The sequence below is a fragment of the Coregonus clupeaformis genome, chromosome 6, assembly GCF_020615455.1.
Source record: "Coregonus clupeaformis isolate EN_2021a chromosome 6, ASM2061545v1, whole genome shotgun sequence".
NCBI lineage: Eukaryota > Metazoa > Chordata > Actinopteri > Salmoniformes > Salmonidae > Coregonus > Coregonus clupeaformis.
The window spans coordinates 38,288,005-38,301,069 of NC_059197.1; the positions used below are offsets into that span (position 1 = coordinate 38,288,005).

Consider the following 13,065-nt stretch of genomic DNA (forward strand, 5'->3'; position numbering starts at 1 on the left):
ATTATTAGACCAAAGTTGAGGACACAACAGTTCACCTGGCACAAGAATCCAAACATTACACTGTTGATTTTACGTGCATTTTACATTTACTGTACTTTTCCCCACATTTGTTGATAATGAAAATACTCTTGCTACATTGTGTAACATGATGAGAATATTCCTGGAAAATGTGGGGTAGGTGCAACATAAGACAAAACAATGATAAGGGTTTGAGTGAGAGGACGAGCTGGTGTCTTCAAGTGGCCACACACCTCTCCAAAGTGTGCACAGTTTCTAAATCATTTCATTGCACTTTTATGACTCAAAGAAGAGTCTTCAACTATAAGGTGCTTTTTTGAGCTCTCCTAGCTGTGTCGTTCAGGAACTAGACCAAGCACACTTGTAGTTGTTTGGAACACAACCCTGCATCCCCTCCATCACACAATTACTGTTGTTGTTTACGCAATCCCAAAACGGACCATTATAAATCACAACCTCGTTCAGGTGGGCATAATTTGAAAGCTTGTTCTATTGCCAACATTACTAGCTAAGTTATAAAATACGATCTTCCAGTGTTAGGCTTTCACAGGGAAATTCAGATCGTAATTCTGGTGCACATAGAAAGGAGTCATGAGTGCATTCAGATGCGTGTTCCACGGCAAATGATCTTCACAAAAGACAAACATAGGCTCATTCTGTTCAGAACAACCCAGGGTGTTATGCCATGTCATCCTGTAACTGTACAGTACATCACAAATAGTGATCATAAACGTTGACACTGTATTTTACATGAGTTTTATAATATGGAAATGTAAAGTGCACATTTGGACTCACAGGCGTTTGGCTTGCTTGTATGACATCAAAGCAGTATTTATTATAATCCTCAACATCTCATCTTTCAAAATACATAGAGTCTTCTTAAAATTACAGCATTTCCCTCACTCAGACAACAAAATATTAGCAAAAGTTGCCCAATTAGTGGGAGGGACAACTTCTTGTCGCACGCGGTGCTCAAGTTCAGAACGGCTGTCAGTCAAAACCCATACAACGTTGTGAAGCGGAGACCCTGAGCTTTGACGTCATTTATAGCATGTTACTGTACAGCCACTGCGTTCCAATTTAGGCGCTTATCAGTGCCCAAATCTGCCATTTTCAACCAGTATATGGATACGAGTGTAAAGGGTTAAAGGGAAAAAAGGGGAATCTTAACTAACTTTGCTTAGGGTGTTACCAAGGAATCAGATATGCCCTACAGAATCACTGTCATATAAAATCAAGTTTGATCAAGTTTGATTATCCCACAGAGACGTTCCAATGCCAATTAAACATTGTGGGTTTATGGCTTAGGTATACTGCAGTACAATTACTTTGTTTGAGAAGAACATCATATGTCTGCATGTGACTTATTTTTTGGGTGAGTGTGTATTTGTTTGTGTATTGTCTTTGTGAGTATTTGTGTGTGTTTGCAAGCCTCTGAGTGTGGGCGAGTGTGTGTCCGGTTCTTTGTGACCGTGAGTGCGGTCTTTTTTGTGTGTGTGTGTGTGTGTGTGTGTGTGTGTGTGTGTGTGTGTGTCCCTCTGTCAGTGTGTGTGTGTGTGTCTCTGTCAGTGTGTGTGTGTTCCCCGGGCCACTGTTTACGAGCCATTAGGAGTGGGAGTGTGTTCCTGTGTTTACCCTGCATGTTCAGAGATAGTGACAGACCTCTGTAAACAGTTTACAGTAAACAGCTTTTTCCCAACAGTAATAATGGCCAGATGAGGCTGAACTTTGTTCCTGAACACAGCAGACCACATCAGTACGGCAAGAACTCCCAAATGGGACCCTATTCCCTTTATAGTGCACTACGTTTGACCAGAGCCCTATGGAGCCTTGTCAAAAGTAGTGCACTATATAGGGTATAGGGTGCCATTTGGGAGGCAGTCAAGGCCCCTGGCCAATCATAGCACGGCACGCCACTTCTTTATATTATCTGCTGCGGAGGGACGGGGCATCTGTCTGAATCTCTCCAGACTAGCACGGCACTGTTTGTCTCTCTCTCTTGTGTGTGTGTGTGTGTGTGTGTGTGTGTGTGTGTGTGTGTGTGTGTGTGTGTGCGTAGACTAGCAGGGCAGTCGACTATCTGTATTAGTCCACGGATATGAGGAGAGACGTTACTTAGACGGAGATAAACAAAGAAACAACATAACGCAAAGTGAACTTTTTACTTAGGTGGTCATTTGGAGACTGGAGACTACTGTTGAGTCTATATAAACTCCAATGCTCACTGGAGACCAGTGTTGTCCTCTTAAGGAAGAGACCTTGGTCTGAGTAGATGTACTTGGGGTGAGCATTGTAATGGAGGTCGGGGGTCCTGTTATGTTTGCTCAAACACATTTTAGCCGTAGCCAAACAGCATGGATAAAGGGTTAGCTGGTAGCTAGGCAAACAACATGTAGAAGGGGGTCACGCAGTTCTCCAGTAGCTAGCCTAACAGCAGGACAGGGGGTCAGTTTAACATTTTAACAGGACCAGCGGGTCTTGGCTCTGCTAACTCTACTCCTGTTATGTTTGTTCGAACACATTTAGCCAGTAGCCAGGTTACACAGATATACAATAGCTAGTGGCTAGCCTAACAGCATGGATAGGGTTTAGCCAGTAGCTAACATAACAACATGGTCATTGGTTCAATTACATCCAAAAGCTAGCCAACCAGCATCGGCGGCGGCAGGGGGGGCAGTTCAACATTTTAACATGACCATCGGGCCTTGGCCTCAATTGGGCCTGCACTGGCACTGGGAGGCGGGCATCGCTGGTGTACTTTACCCCCCTGTGAGGCACTTAAACCCTGGCACCCTGCTAGCCTCCTGCTGGGTAAATGGATGGTGGCTGATAGGATACGGATAGGTAGTGTTACAGGTCTCAATGGGACAAGCCTGTACTGGACTTTGGGTTAAAATAATGCATGTTGTGCTGTTTCTTATTTCTTAAAGTTCAGTTTGGAGAATGACACTGCTGGTCGATAGAGGAAATAGAATTTAGTTAAAGCCATGCAGGCAGTCCGTTCTAGATGGTTATGGTGTGATGTCGATAGCAGGTCAGAAACATCACTTTTTTAACTGATTTAAAAAGAAAATGTTGAAAGAAGGAAGTATATTTTGGTGGCCTCTGGTCCATTCTAATGCATTGATTCCATCTGAAATACAGTGGGGGAAAAAAGTATTTAGTCAGCCACCAATTGTGCAAGTTCTCCCACTTAAAAAGATGAGAGAGGCCTGTATTTTTCATCATAGGTACACGTCAACTATGACAGACAAAATGAGAAAAAATAATCCAGTAAATCACATTGTAGGATTTTTAATGAATTTATTTGCAAATTATGTTGGGAAAAAAGTATTTGGTCAATAACAAAAGTTTCTCAATACTTTGTTAAATACCCTTTGTTGGCAATGACACAGGTCAAATGTTTTCTGTAAGTCTTCACAAGGTTTTCACACACTGTTGCTGGTATTTTTGGCCCATTCCTCCATGCAGATCTCCTCTAGAGCAGTGAAGTTTTGGGGCTGTCGCTGGGCAACACGGACTTTCAACTCCCTCCAAAGATTTTCTATGGGGTTGAGATCTGGAGACTGGCTAGGCCACTCCAGGACCTTGAAATGCTTCTTACGAAGCCACTCCTTCGTTGCCCGGGCGGTGTGTTTGGGATCATTGTCATGCTGAAAGACCCAGCCACGTTTCATCTTCAATGCCCTTGCTGATGGAAGGAGGTTTTCACTCAAAATCTCACGATACATGGCCCCATTCATTCTTTCCTTTAAACGGATCAGTCGTCCTGGTCCCTTTGCAGAAAAACAGCCCCAAACCATGATGTTTCCACCCCCATGCTTCACAGTAGGTATGGTGTTCTTTAGATGCAACTCAGCATTCTTTGTCCTCCAAACACGACGAGTTGAGTTTTTACCAAAAAGTTCTATTTTGGTTTCATCTGACCATATGACATTCTCCCAATCCTCTTCTGGATCATCCAAATGCACTCTAGCAAACTTCAGACGGGCCTGGACATGTACTGGCTTAAGCAGGGGGACACGTCTGGCACTGCAGGATTTGAGTCCCTGGCGGCGTGTGTTACTGATGGTAGGCTTTGTTACTTTGGTCCCAGCTCTCTGCAGGTCATTCACTAGGTCCCCCTGTGTGGTTCTGGGATTTTTGCTCACCGTTCTTGTGATCATTTTGACCCCACAGGGTGAGATCTTGCGTGGAGCCCCAGATCGAGGGAGATTATCAGTGGTCTTGTATGTCTTCCATTTCCTAATAATTGCACCCAGAGTTGATTTCTTCAAACCAAGCTGCTTACCTATTGCAGATTCAGTCTTCCCAGCCTGGTGCAGGTCTACAATTTTGTTTCTGGTGTCCTTTGACAGCTCTTTGGTCTTGGCCATAGTGGAGTTTGGAGTGTGACTGTTTGAGGTCGTGGACAGGTGTCTTTTATACTGATAACAAGTTCAAACAGGTGCCATTAATACAGGTAACGAGTGGAGGACAGAGGAGCCTCTTAAAGAAGAAGTTACAGGTCTTGCTTGTTTGTAGGTGACCAAATACTTATTTTTAACCATAATTTGCAAATAAATTCATAAAAAATCCTACAATGTGATTTTCTGGATTTTTTTTTCTCAATTTGTCTGTCATAGTTGACGTGTTCCTATGATGAAAATTACAGGCCTCTCTCATCTTTTTAAGTGGGAGAACTTGCACAATTGGTGGCTGACTAAATACTTTTTTCCCCCACTGTACACAGAGAAATTATTGAATACTTCAGCTCCCAGATTGGAAAAATATGTTGTGGTATTGTGTAGAAAGACATGACAACGTATTCATTCAGTGTAGTTAGTTGTTATGGATATTGTCTAGGTCTATATGATCAGGACTATTTTATAATACACTTTTTATACTAAGATGTTTTCTCGCCAACTTTAGTATCCAACCAATTTTTTACGTCTTTTATTTATATCTGAAAGGTATTGCCGGTATCAAACCCTAAACTTGTATTTCTGCAAACCAACCTAGTCATGATTGCGGTAAAGTTCTGCCTACAGCTTAGTATGAAACACAGCCTTAATGCTGAGGCAGCATTGGCATGCACTATGTTCTTAAGCTCTTGATGGTCCCATCTCTTCGCATAGCCCTTCGCACTGTTTTCTTGGAATAAAGTAGGCTAATGCAATTGAAGGCATCAAATTGTTGCTTAATGCTTATTGAAACTCCCAAAGTCATCCAATTGTTATAATACATTTGAAGCAATAGCCTATCAGCGTGTGGTCAACTTTTTCAGCACCATTTCGCGCTGCTTTGAGACAAGCTTGGGGACTCCAATTGGATATTGGTTAGGCTACAATTAGGCTGTGGAAATGTTAGCTAAGTTGAGCTGAGTGCTGCTCATGGTCATCTTGTTGGCTCATTTATTAGCACTGATTCTAACATTTTTCCAGCATGTTATGTAGCTTAACAAGTGGATTATTTTGCTCTTCACTCACAGTCGCTTAGTAGCCTAGGCTTACTCTCGAACAAAAGCCTGTGACTTGACTTAATCAATGTGATTTTGTTTCACTGAATCTCTGTCTGTACAGTGAGGGAAAAAAGTATTTGATCATCTGCTGATTTTGTACGTTTGCCCACTGACAAAGACATGATCAGTCTATAATTTTACTGGTAGGTTTATTTGAACAGTGAGAGACAGAATAACAACAAAACAATCCAGAAAAACGCTTGTCAAAAATGTTATAAATTGATTTGCATTTTAATGAGGGAAATAAGTTTTTGACCCCTCTGCAAAACATGACTTAGTACTAGGTGGCAAAACCCTTGTTGGCAATCACAGAGGTCAGACTTTTCTTGTAGTTGGCCACCAGGTTTGCACACATCTCAGGAGGGATTTTGTCCCACTCCTCTTTGCAGATCTTCTCCAAGTCATTAAGGTTTCGAGCCTGACGTTTGGCAACTCGAACCTTCAGCTCCCTCCACAGATTTTCTATGGGATTAAGGTCTGGAGACTGGCTAGGCCACTCCAGGACCTTAATGTGCTTCTTCTTGAGCCAATCCTTTGTTGCCTTGGCCGTGTGTTTTGGGTCATTGTCATGCTGGAATACCCATCCACGACCCATTTTCAATGCCCTGGCTGAGGGAAGGAGGTTCTCACCCAAGATTTGACGGTACATGGCGCCGTCCATCGTCCCTTTGATGCGGTGAAGTTGTCCTGTCCCCTTAGCAGAAAAACACCCCCAAAGCATAATGTTTCCACCTCCATGTTTGACGGTGGGGATGGTGTTTTTGGGGTCCTAGGCAGCATTCCTCCTCCTCCAAACACAGCGAGTTGAGTTGATGCCAAAGAGCTCGATTTTGGTCTCATCTGACCACAACACTTTCACCCAGTTCTCCTCTGAATCATTCAGATGTTCATTGGCAAACTTCAGACGGGCCTGTATATCTGCTTTCTTGAGCAGGGGGACCTTGCGGGCGCTGCAGGATTTCAGTCCTTCACGGCGTAGTGTGTTACCAATTGTTTTCTTGGTGACTATGGTCCCAGTTGCCTTGAGATCATTGACAAGATCCTCCCGTGTAGTTCTGGGCTGACTCCTCACCGTTCTCATGATCATTGCAACTCCACGAGGTGAGATCTTGCATGGAGCCCCAGGCCGAGGGAGATTGACAGGTCTTTTGTGTTTCTTCCATTTGCGAATAATCGTACCAACTGTTGTCACCTTCTCACCAAGCTGCTTGGCGATGGTCTTGTAGCCCATTCCAGCGTTGTGTAGGTCTACAATCTTGTCCCTGACATCCTTGGAGAGCTCTTTGGTCTTGGCCATGGTGGAGAGTTTGGAATCTGATTGATTGATTGCTTCTGTGGACAGGTGTCTTTTATACAGGTAACAAGCTGAGATTAGGAGCACTCCCTTTAAGAGTGTGCTCCTAATCTCAGCTCGTTACCTGTATAAAAGACACCTGGGAGCCAGAAATCTTTCTGATTGAGAGGGGGTCAAATATTTTTTTCCTTAATTAAAATGCAAATCAATTTATAACATTTTTGACATGCATTTTTCTGGATTTTTTTGTTGTTATTCTGTCTCTCACTGTTCAAATAAATCTACCATTAAAATTATAGACTGATCATTTCTTTGTCAGTGGGCAAACGTACAAAATCAGCAGAGGATCAAATACTTTTTTCCCCTCACTGTATATTAAGGATAATTCTCTGGCTGGGCAAGTAAATGGAGGTGGTATAGCTCATCTATTCGTTTGCTCATCTATAACTGATCAGAAACATTTAGCATGCTATAATGTAGCCTAAATCAAGTGTAGGCCTATTATTTTGCTCAAACGCCTAAGGCAACTGCAGAAGCCCTCGGAGGTTGTGAAATATGAACACGAGACTCACACGCTTTTGAAAATATAGATTGCTATTACGATGGTATCATGATGAAGATACACTCAATCTAAGACCCCATTCACGACCATCATGCTCTCTCCCACTCTCTGTGTAAAGAAATACTGCAACCAGAGATCTGTATATAATGAAAAGATGCTCATGTCTCCGCCCTACTGTTGTCCCAAAGGTGGGAAGGCAGGTGACAAGCTTAGGTCCAAAATATGCCCATAGAAACGCATTGGGCTTATTTTGGACAGATTCACCACTTCCTCTCTGCTGTGTTTTCCCCTGTCATCGCTCGCTTTGTGACTGACAGGCTATCTTATCAATATATTGCTAGAAGATGCATATTGTTCATTCTAGCGGGAGAGGGCTCGACGGAATAGCGAATTGAAACTTATAAATGAAAAGTAGCCTAGTTAATATGAAGTGGAAAATGTAGCCAGCTGAAAATGTGTCTGTAACCGGCTGATTAGCCGACAGCCGGCGCTAATGGAAAACACTGTAAAGGCCCTACTTATATAAAAATACATTGTCTCCAAACGTGCTAGCTAATGCTCGCATTACGAATCTGTTGATAACACACATAAACACTAGGAATCAAAGCTAGCGGATGGCTGGATAGGGTGGAAGAGGGGATGAGGGGAGAGAGAGAGATAGAGAAAGTGATAAATCGACCTAGGAGGTTAGCGACCCCACTCCCATGGAGTAATCGTTCACACATTCAACTCTTAACCCGGGGCCTTAATGCTGCTCCGCCAGTGCCATTAAAGAGAGGAGAGGGTGATTTGTGCAAATGGTTTAGCGTGTGACACGTTCCATGCACAGTGCTGTGTGTGCTGAAGGCCTGGTGCTACAATGCTCGCTAGCTGCTTTTAGGCTATTAAAGCCCATGTCCTCTCAGTGCTTTTCTCATTAGAGCTCTATGAGACAATGGGCTGGCAGGCGGCTAGCTGCTCCTACTGTGCACACGTATTATAGTAATCTGTTCTGCCCATCTGTGGAAGGTCAAGAGGGCCCACTCTCTCAGTTTCTCTTGTTCTCTCCATCTCCCTCGCTCTCTCCATCTCTGTCTGCATTAGTGGAGAATACCATCAGTGGGATTCACTCCAGGTCAGATTCCCTTGTTTTCCTTTTCATCTCCATCTCTAATTCGTTGTCGTTTCATTTCAAACACGTGTTGCAAATTCTCTCTCTGAGTGTGTTTCAGCTTTGAGCATACTTTGCTAGCAATACAATCCAGGATTGAAACAACCAAACACAAAAAAAATAAAAAGCTCTCGAAGGCCTAAAATGACAGTGCTCGTTTCTGTCTCTCTCTCTCTCTCCGTCTCTCAGACTTCTGCCAAATATGGCCGACAGGAAACCAGGGGTCCACTATTCTCACTGTACTAAAGTCCTGGGTTCAAATAGTATTTGCTTTCTTTCAAATAATTTAGCTGCATTTAACTGAGCTTTCCTTGTACAATGGAACTAATGGAACAGTCCCAAAACTCCGAACCATGCCCATCTGGCTCTCTAGCAATGCTCAATCAAACACAAAATAATCTAATACTATTTGAACCTATGTCTGTTGTACCCAGTGGGGAGAGAGCCCACATCCCTGTAGTGACTTTGAGGAGTCCCAGAGTCTTGGCTCAAGCTCTGTCTGTCTGCTCCCTAACCCTGGAACCCTGCCCTCGTCTGGTGGAGGTTATCGGGGCAGGATGCTGTGCATCACAGGGGTACATCCCATCTCCTCCCTCCAAACACAACCAAAACAACTCCGACAGAGAGGGAGGGGGTTCCTTTCCTTGTTCTGATGGAAGCAAACTGTTGAAAGTCTTCAGCTCCAGTTATGGGCTGTTAGCAATTAGAGAACGACCGATAATCGACCGAGCCGATATATCGGGCTGATATTGGCCTTTTCTAGTCTATCGGCTCTTCTCTTTGCCAATAGTCCCTCTACATAGCAAAACTGCTGCTATGCCAGCCGCCACTCCCAGCCTGAACCACGAGCACTGCACAACGCCGAGGAATGTCTAGCTGGGAAAATCAGAAGCAGCAGCAAGCTAGCTCATTCGCCAACAGAAAGGTGCCGTATTGAGAAATGGATGAATTGACACAGTGACCAAAATCAAAACTACTGCTGCAAATATTAGTTTAGTTAATTCACTAATAATAAGGCTTGTGTCGACGTGCCCGGACATACATGCAATAAGCAAGCTAGCTAGCTATGTGACCTGTTAGCAAAGATTATGATAACAAACCCCTTCATCTGTGGTGTTAGCTAGCTAGCTATAAAACCCTTTCATCTGAGGTGTTAGCTTGCTAGCTATATTAGCTACTATGCTAGCTAGCTGGCTAGATAAACATGGTGCTAAGATATCAGATAGGAGCTAATAGTCAACGTAGCTAGCTAACAGTAGCTGGTTATCATTTAGAACATGCACAATTTTTGGCAACGAGCCATCTTACTTGCGGTGTAACGTTTGAGATTTACTGGTGTGTTGATCTAACCAGCCACAATCGTATCGTAAATTGACAGTTGATAGTCGGATTAGATGATTGTCGTAATAGGGAAAGAAGGAAGTGTTTTAAAATGCCTAAATAAAGGTTGGCAATAGGTTTAGCTACCTAAGAATCTTCCTGCATGTTGGACCAAGAAAGCTGTAGATCAGCATGTGTGTGTGTTCTTGCTGTAGATCAGTGTGTGTGTGCGTTCTCATTCAGACAGAACGTGCATAGTTGTTTCATCTGTTTTCCTATCCTCGCTCTCCTTGTTAGATAGTATGTACATTAATGGCTTGGTAGCAAATGTTGTAGCCATTGAGCTAGTTATCATAGTAGCATTAAACAGCAGAAAGTGATATGAGCGATGGAGTGAGAGGGAGCGGAGTTACAGCCTTGCTCTATCCGATTGAAGCAGTAGGATCAAGTTACAACCCGCCCATTTCTTGACAGATAGCTGAACCAGCCAATTGAGTTGTTTCTAAGTTATTTAGAGATGAGTCCTGACAGCTGAAGAAAATACTTTTTCATGGAAAATGATTAAAAATCCTACTTTCATAAGCCTCTGTGATCACAAATCATGACGTTACGTTGGACCCATTTGCAATGAATAGATGTTCTTCATATTCTCAAACTAACAGCTGTGCCCATATGATGTCCTTCCATACAGGCATGACATGCTGGAGTGATGCTTCTATGCAAATGTTGTTGATATAATATAAGCCCCAAATGGAAGGTAAACAAACCGTTTGTCATCTGTAGCACCATAGACTCTACTGATCAGCCAAAACAAGCTCAATAACAACGCATGCACACACTCCAATTGAATATGCATTCACCTGTATTGTGAGTATTTACATTCTACATTTTAGTCATTTAGCAGACGCTCTTATCCAGAGCTACTTACAGTTAGTGAGGGCATACATGTTTTTTTTGTTTTTTTCATACTGGCCCCCCGTGGGAATCGAACCCACAACCCTGGCGTTGCAAGCACCATGCTCTACTAACTGAGCTACACGGGGCCCTATGCCATCTTAATTTGCCCAGTTTATGAAGAGACTTACCATTCAAATACAATTATTACCACTATGTTGTTATGTATTTAGATTGTTTTTACCAAAGTCAAATTTATTGATTGATTTTAAATTGATGCATTAATGCATACATGGCCATCTCTGGGAAATGTTGTCATCAAAATGTTCAAATGTAATGATATTGAATATCGACCATCCACCTACTTGACCCCCAGAAATCGGTATCGGCCCTAAAAAATCCATATTGGTCGTTCTCTATTAGCAATGGCTGGTCAGGTCCCACAGGAGAGCATAAAGCAGGTTGGAATAGGACGGGAGGATATCTTCAGACTGGTGCACTGTGTGGAACAAAGACTGTGGTGGCTTCCTCCAGGAGCGCTCTGCGGGGCAATGGAGTGTGTGTGTGTGTGTGTGATGCACTGGAGTGCGCTGCAGACAGACGGGCCATGAGAGAATGTAGGTTAACCAGGTGGTGTATTCCTCTGCCACTCTGCCAACGGGTATCTGCTCACACAGGTGTAAATACAGCTGCCGGATTGCCTGTTTGCACGCACACACACACACACACACACACACACACACACACACACACACACACAGCCAGCTACGCAGACAAACAGATGGTGCCTGGATATTCCTGCGCAAGTCTGCGTGAACGCACTTGATATCACCCAGCACTTCAAGGGCCCAACCTGCCGCCTGTGTGTGTGTGTGTACATGCAGGGGGTCTGGTGCAGAGCAGGAGAGGCTAGCTTCATTAGCCCGCCCCTGACGTCCTCTTTCCAGTAGCGGACAGACAAACAGATGGATGGAAAGATGGGAGTTAAGGATGGACGGACAGCTATCTTTGATGTACAGGTTTGAATTGAGTAGGACAGGAGCTTTATTGTTTTAGTGGCTTTGCTGTGGCAACTAATAAAGTCCTACTGTATTTACTTGAATTGATACAGTAGAGAGGAGACCTGGTGAGAAGGTTGTGCATGTCTATTTGAGAGTGAAAGGATACTGGCACACTGACTGACAGACAGACAGAAAGGGTAAAGCAGCCGATCAGTTTTATTTTAAAACATTTCAATTAGCCAGTTTAGGAGTAAACCTCCAGAAGGATGACCTGCCAGTTATACTCTCAAATCTCTCTTCTCTACCTACTGTGTTTTGCTAAGCACGGCATTATGCAAAAAAATTGGTTTTCCTTTCACCTTAAAACAAATCCCTTGTAATAATCGTGCAGATGAATCAAACTAATGATGGCGTGTTTCTAACCACCAGTCTCAGATGTCTATTGTCATTATACAGAGCTTAAGTGATCCAATATCATTGGAAAGAAACTCCAGTAGCCTGCTGCTTTCATCATTACAACATTTCCCATTCAAACATGACAGGAAAATGACATTTAAATAAAACATATTAAAATCCAGCCATAATTGTGATGCAACCTGTATGTAAATGCATTTCCCAAGGTGCAGTCTCTCTCCTCTGACTCAGCACCTCTTAAAACTACAGACTTAGTAATAGTGTGACTGACCTAGGGAGAGGAGAGGGAGAGGGAAAGGACACACTGACACTGCCTGATAGAGATGCACTGGTAAACGTTTCCATAGAGACATGTAGCTATATTGTAGTAAGCCGTCCCGTGTAGCTCAGTTGGTAGAGCATGGCGCTTGCAACACCAGGGTTGTGGGTTCGATTCCCACGGGGGGCCAGTATGAAAAAAAAAAAGGTTTATAAGAGCGTCTGCTAAAATGACTAAAATTTAAAATGTGTAGCTGTACACAGACTGGCAACAGATTCCAAACCAGGCTGGATATAACATAATGTGGATGTTTCTTGCTAATCCAATGGGTTCATAACAGATACAGATGAACAGCTCAAATTAAACATGATCAATGGCTTTGGCTGTGGCCAAAGGAGGACAGACTGAGTCGTAAAGGCTAGTTAGATGGACAGAATGGGAATGGAACAGGCTTGGTATACAGTAACACAGGGCAGGAAGACTCACCCGGAGCGCTTGGTCATGGTGCCCAGGGTCATGGGCTGTTTGATCTGTGCCAGGGGCAGCACCATGCTGAGGCTGGGCAGAGGGGACAGACGAGGGTTACCCATGTTGTTGTTGGTGAAGTTATTGTACGACTCCTGGCTGGTGAGTTTAGCTGCACAGAGAGAGAG

At 43.5% G+C, this 13,065-nt stretch overlaps 1 protein-coding gene across 3 annotated transcripts in view; it reads right to left on the minus strand.

Annotated features, from left to right (window-relative positions):
• LOC121567890 (BCAS3 microtubule associated cell migration factor-like) overlaps window positions 1–13,065 on the minus strand; it is a 269,987-nt gene that overhangs the window by 171,084 nt on the left and 85,838 nt on the right. For all 3 annotated transcript variants that reach the window (XM_041878248.2, XM_041878249.1, XM_041878250.1), the window contains exon 16: window positions 12,899–13,049. In XM_041878248.2, coding sequence (XP_041734182.1) covers window positions 12,899–13,049 — 151 coding nt within the window. The remainder of the gene's footprint in view (window positions 1–12,898; window positions 13,050–13,065) is intronic.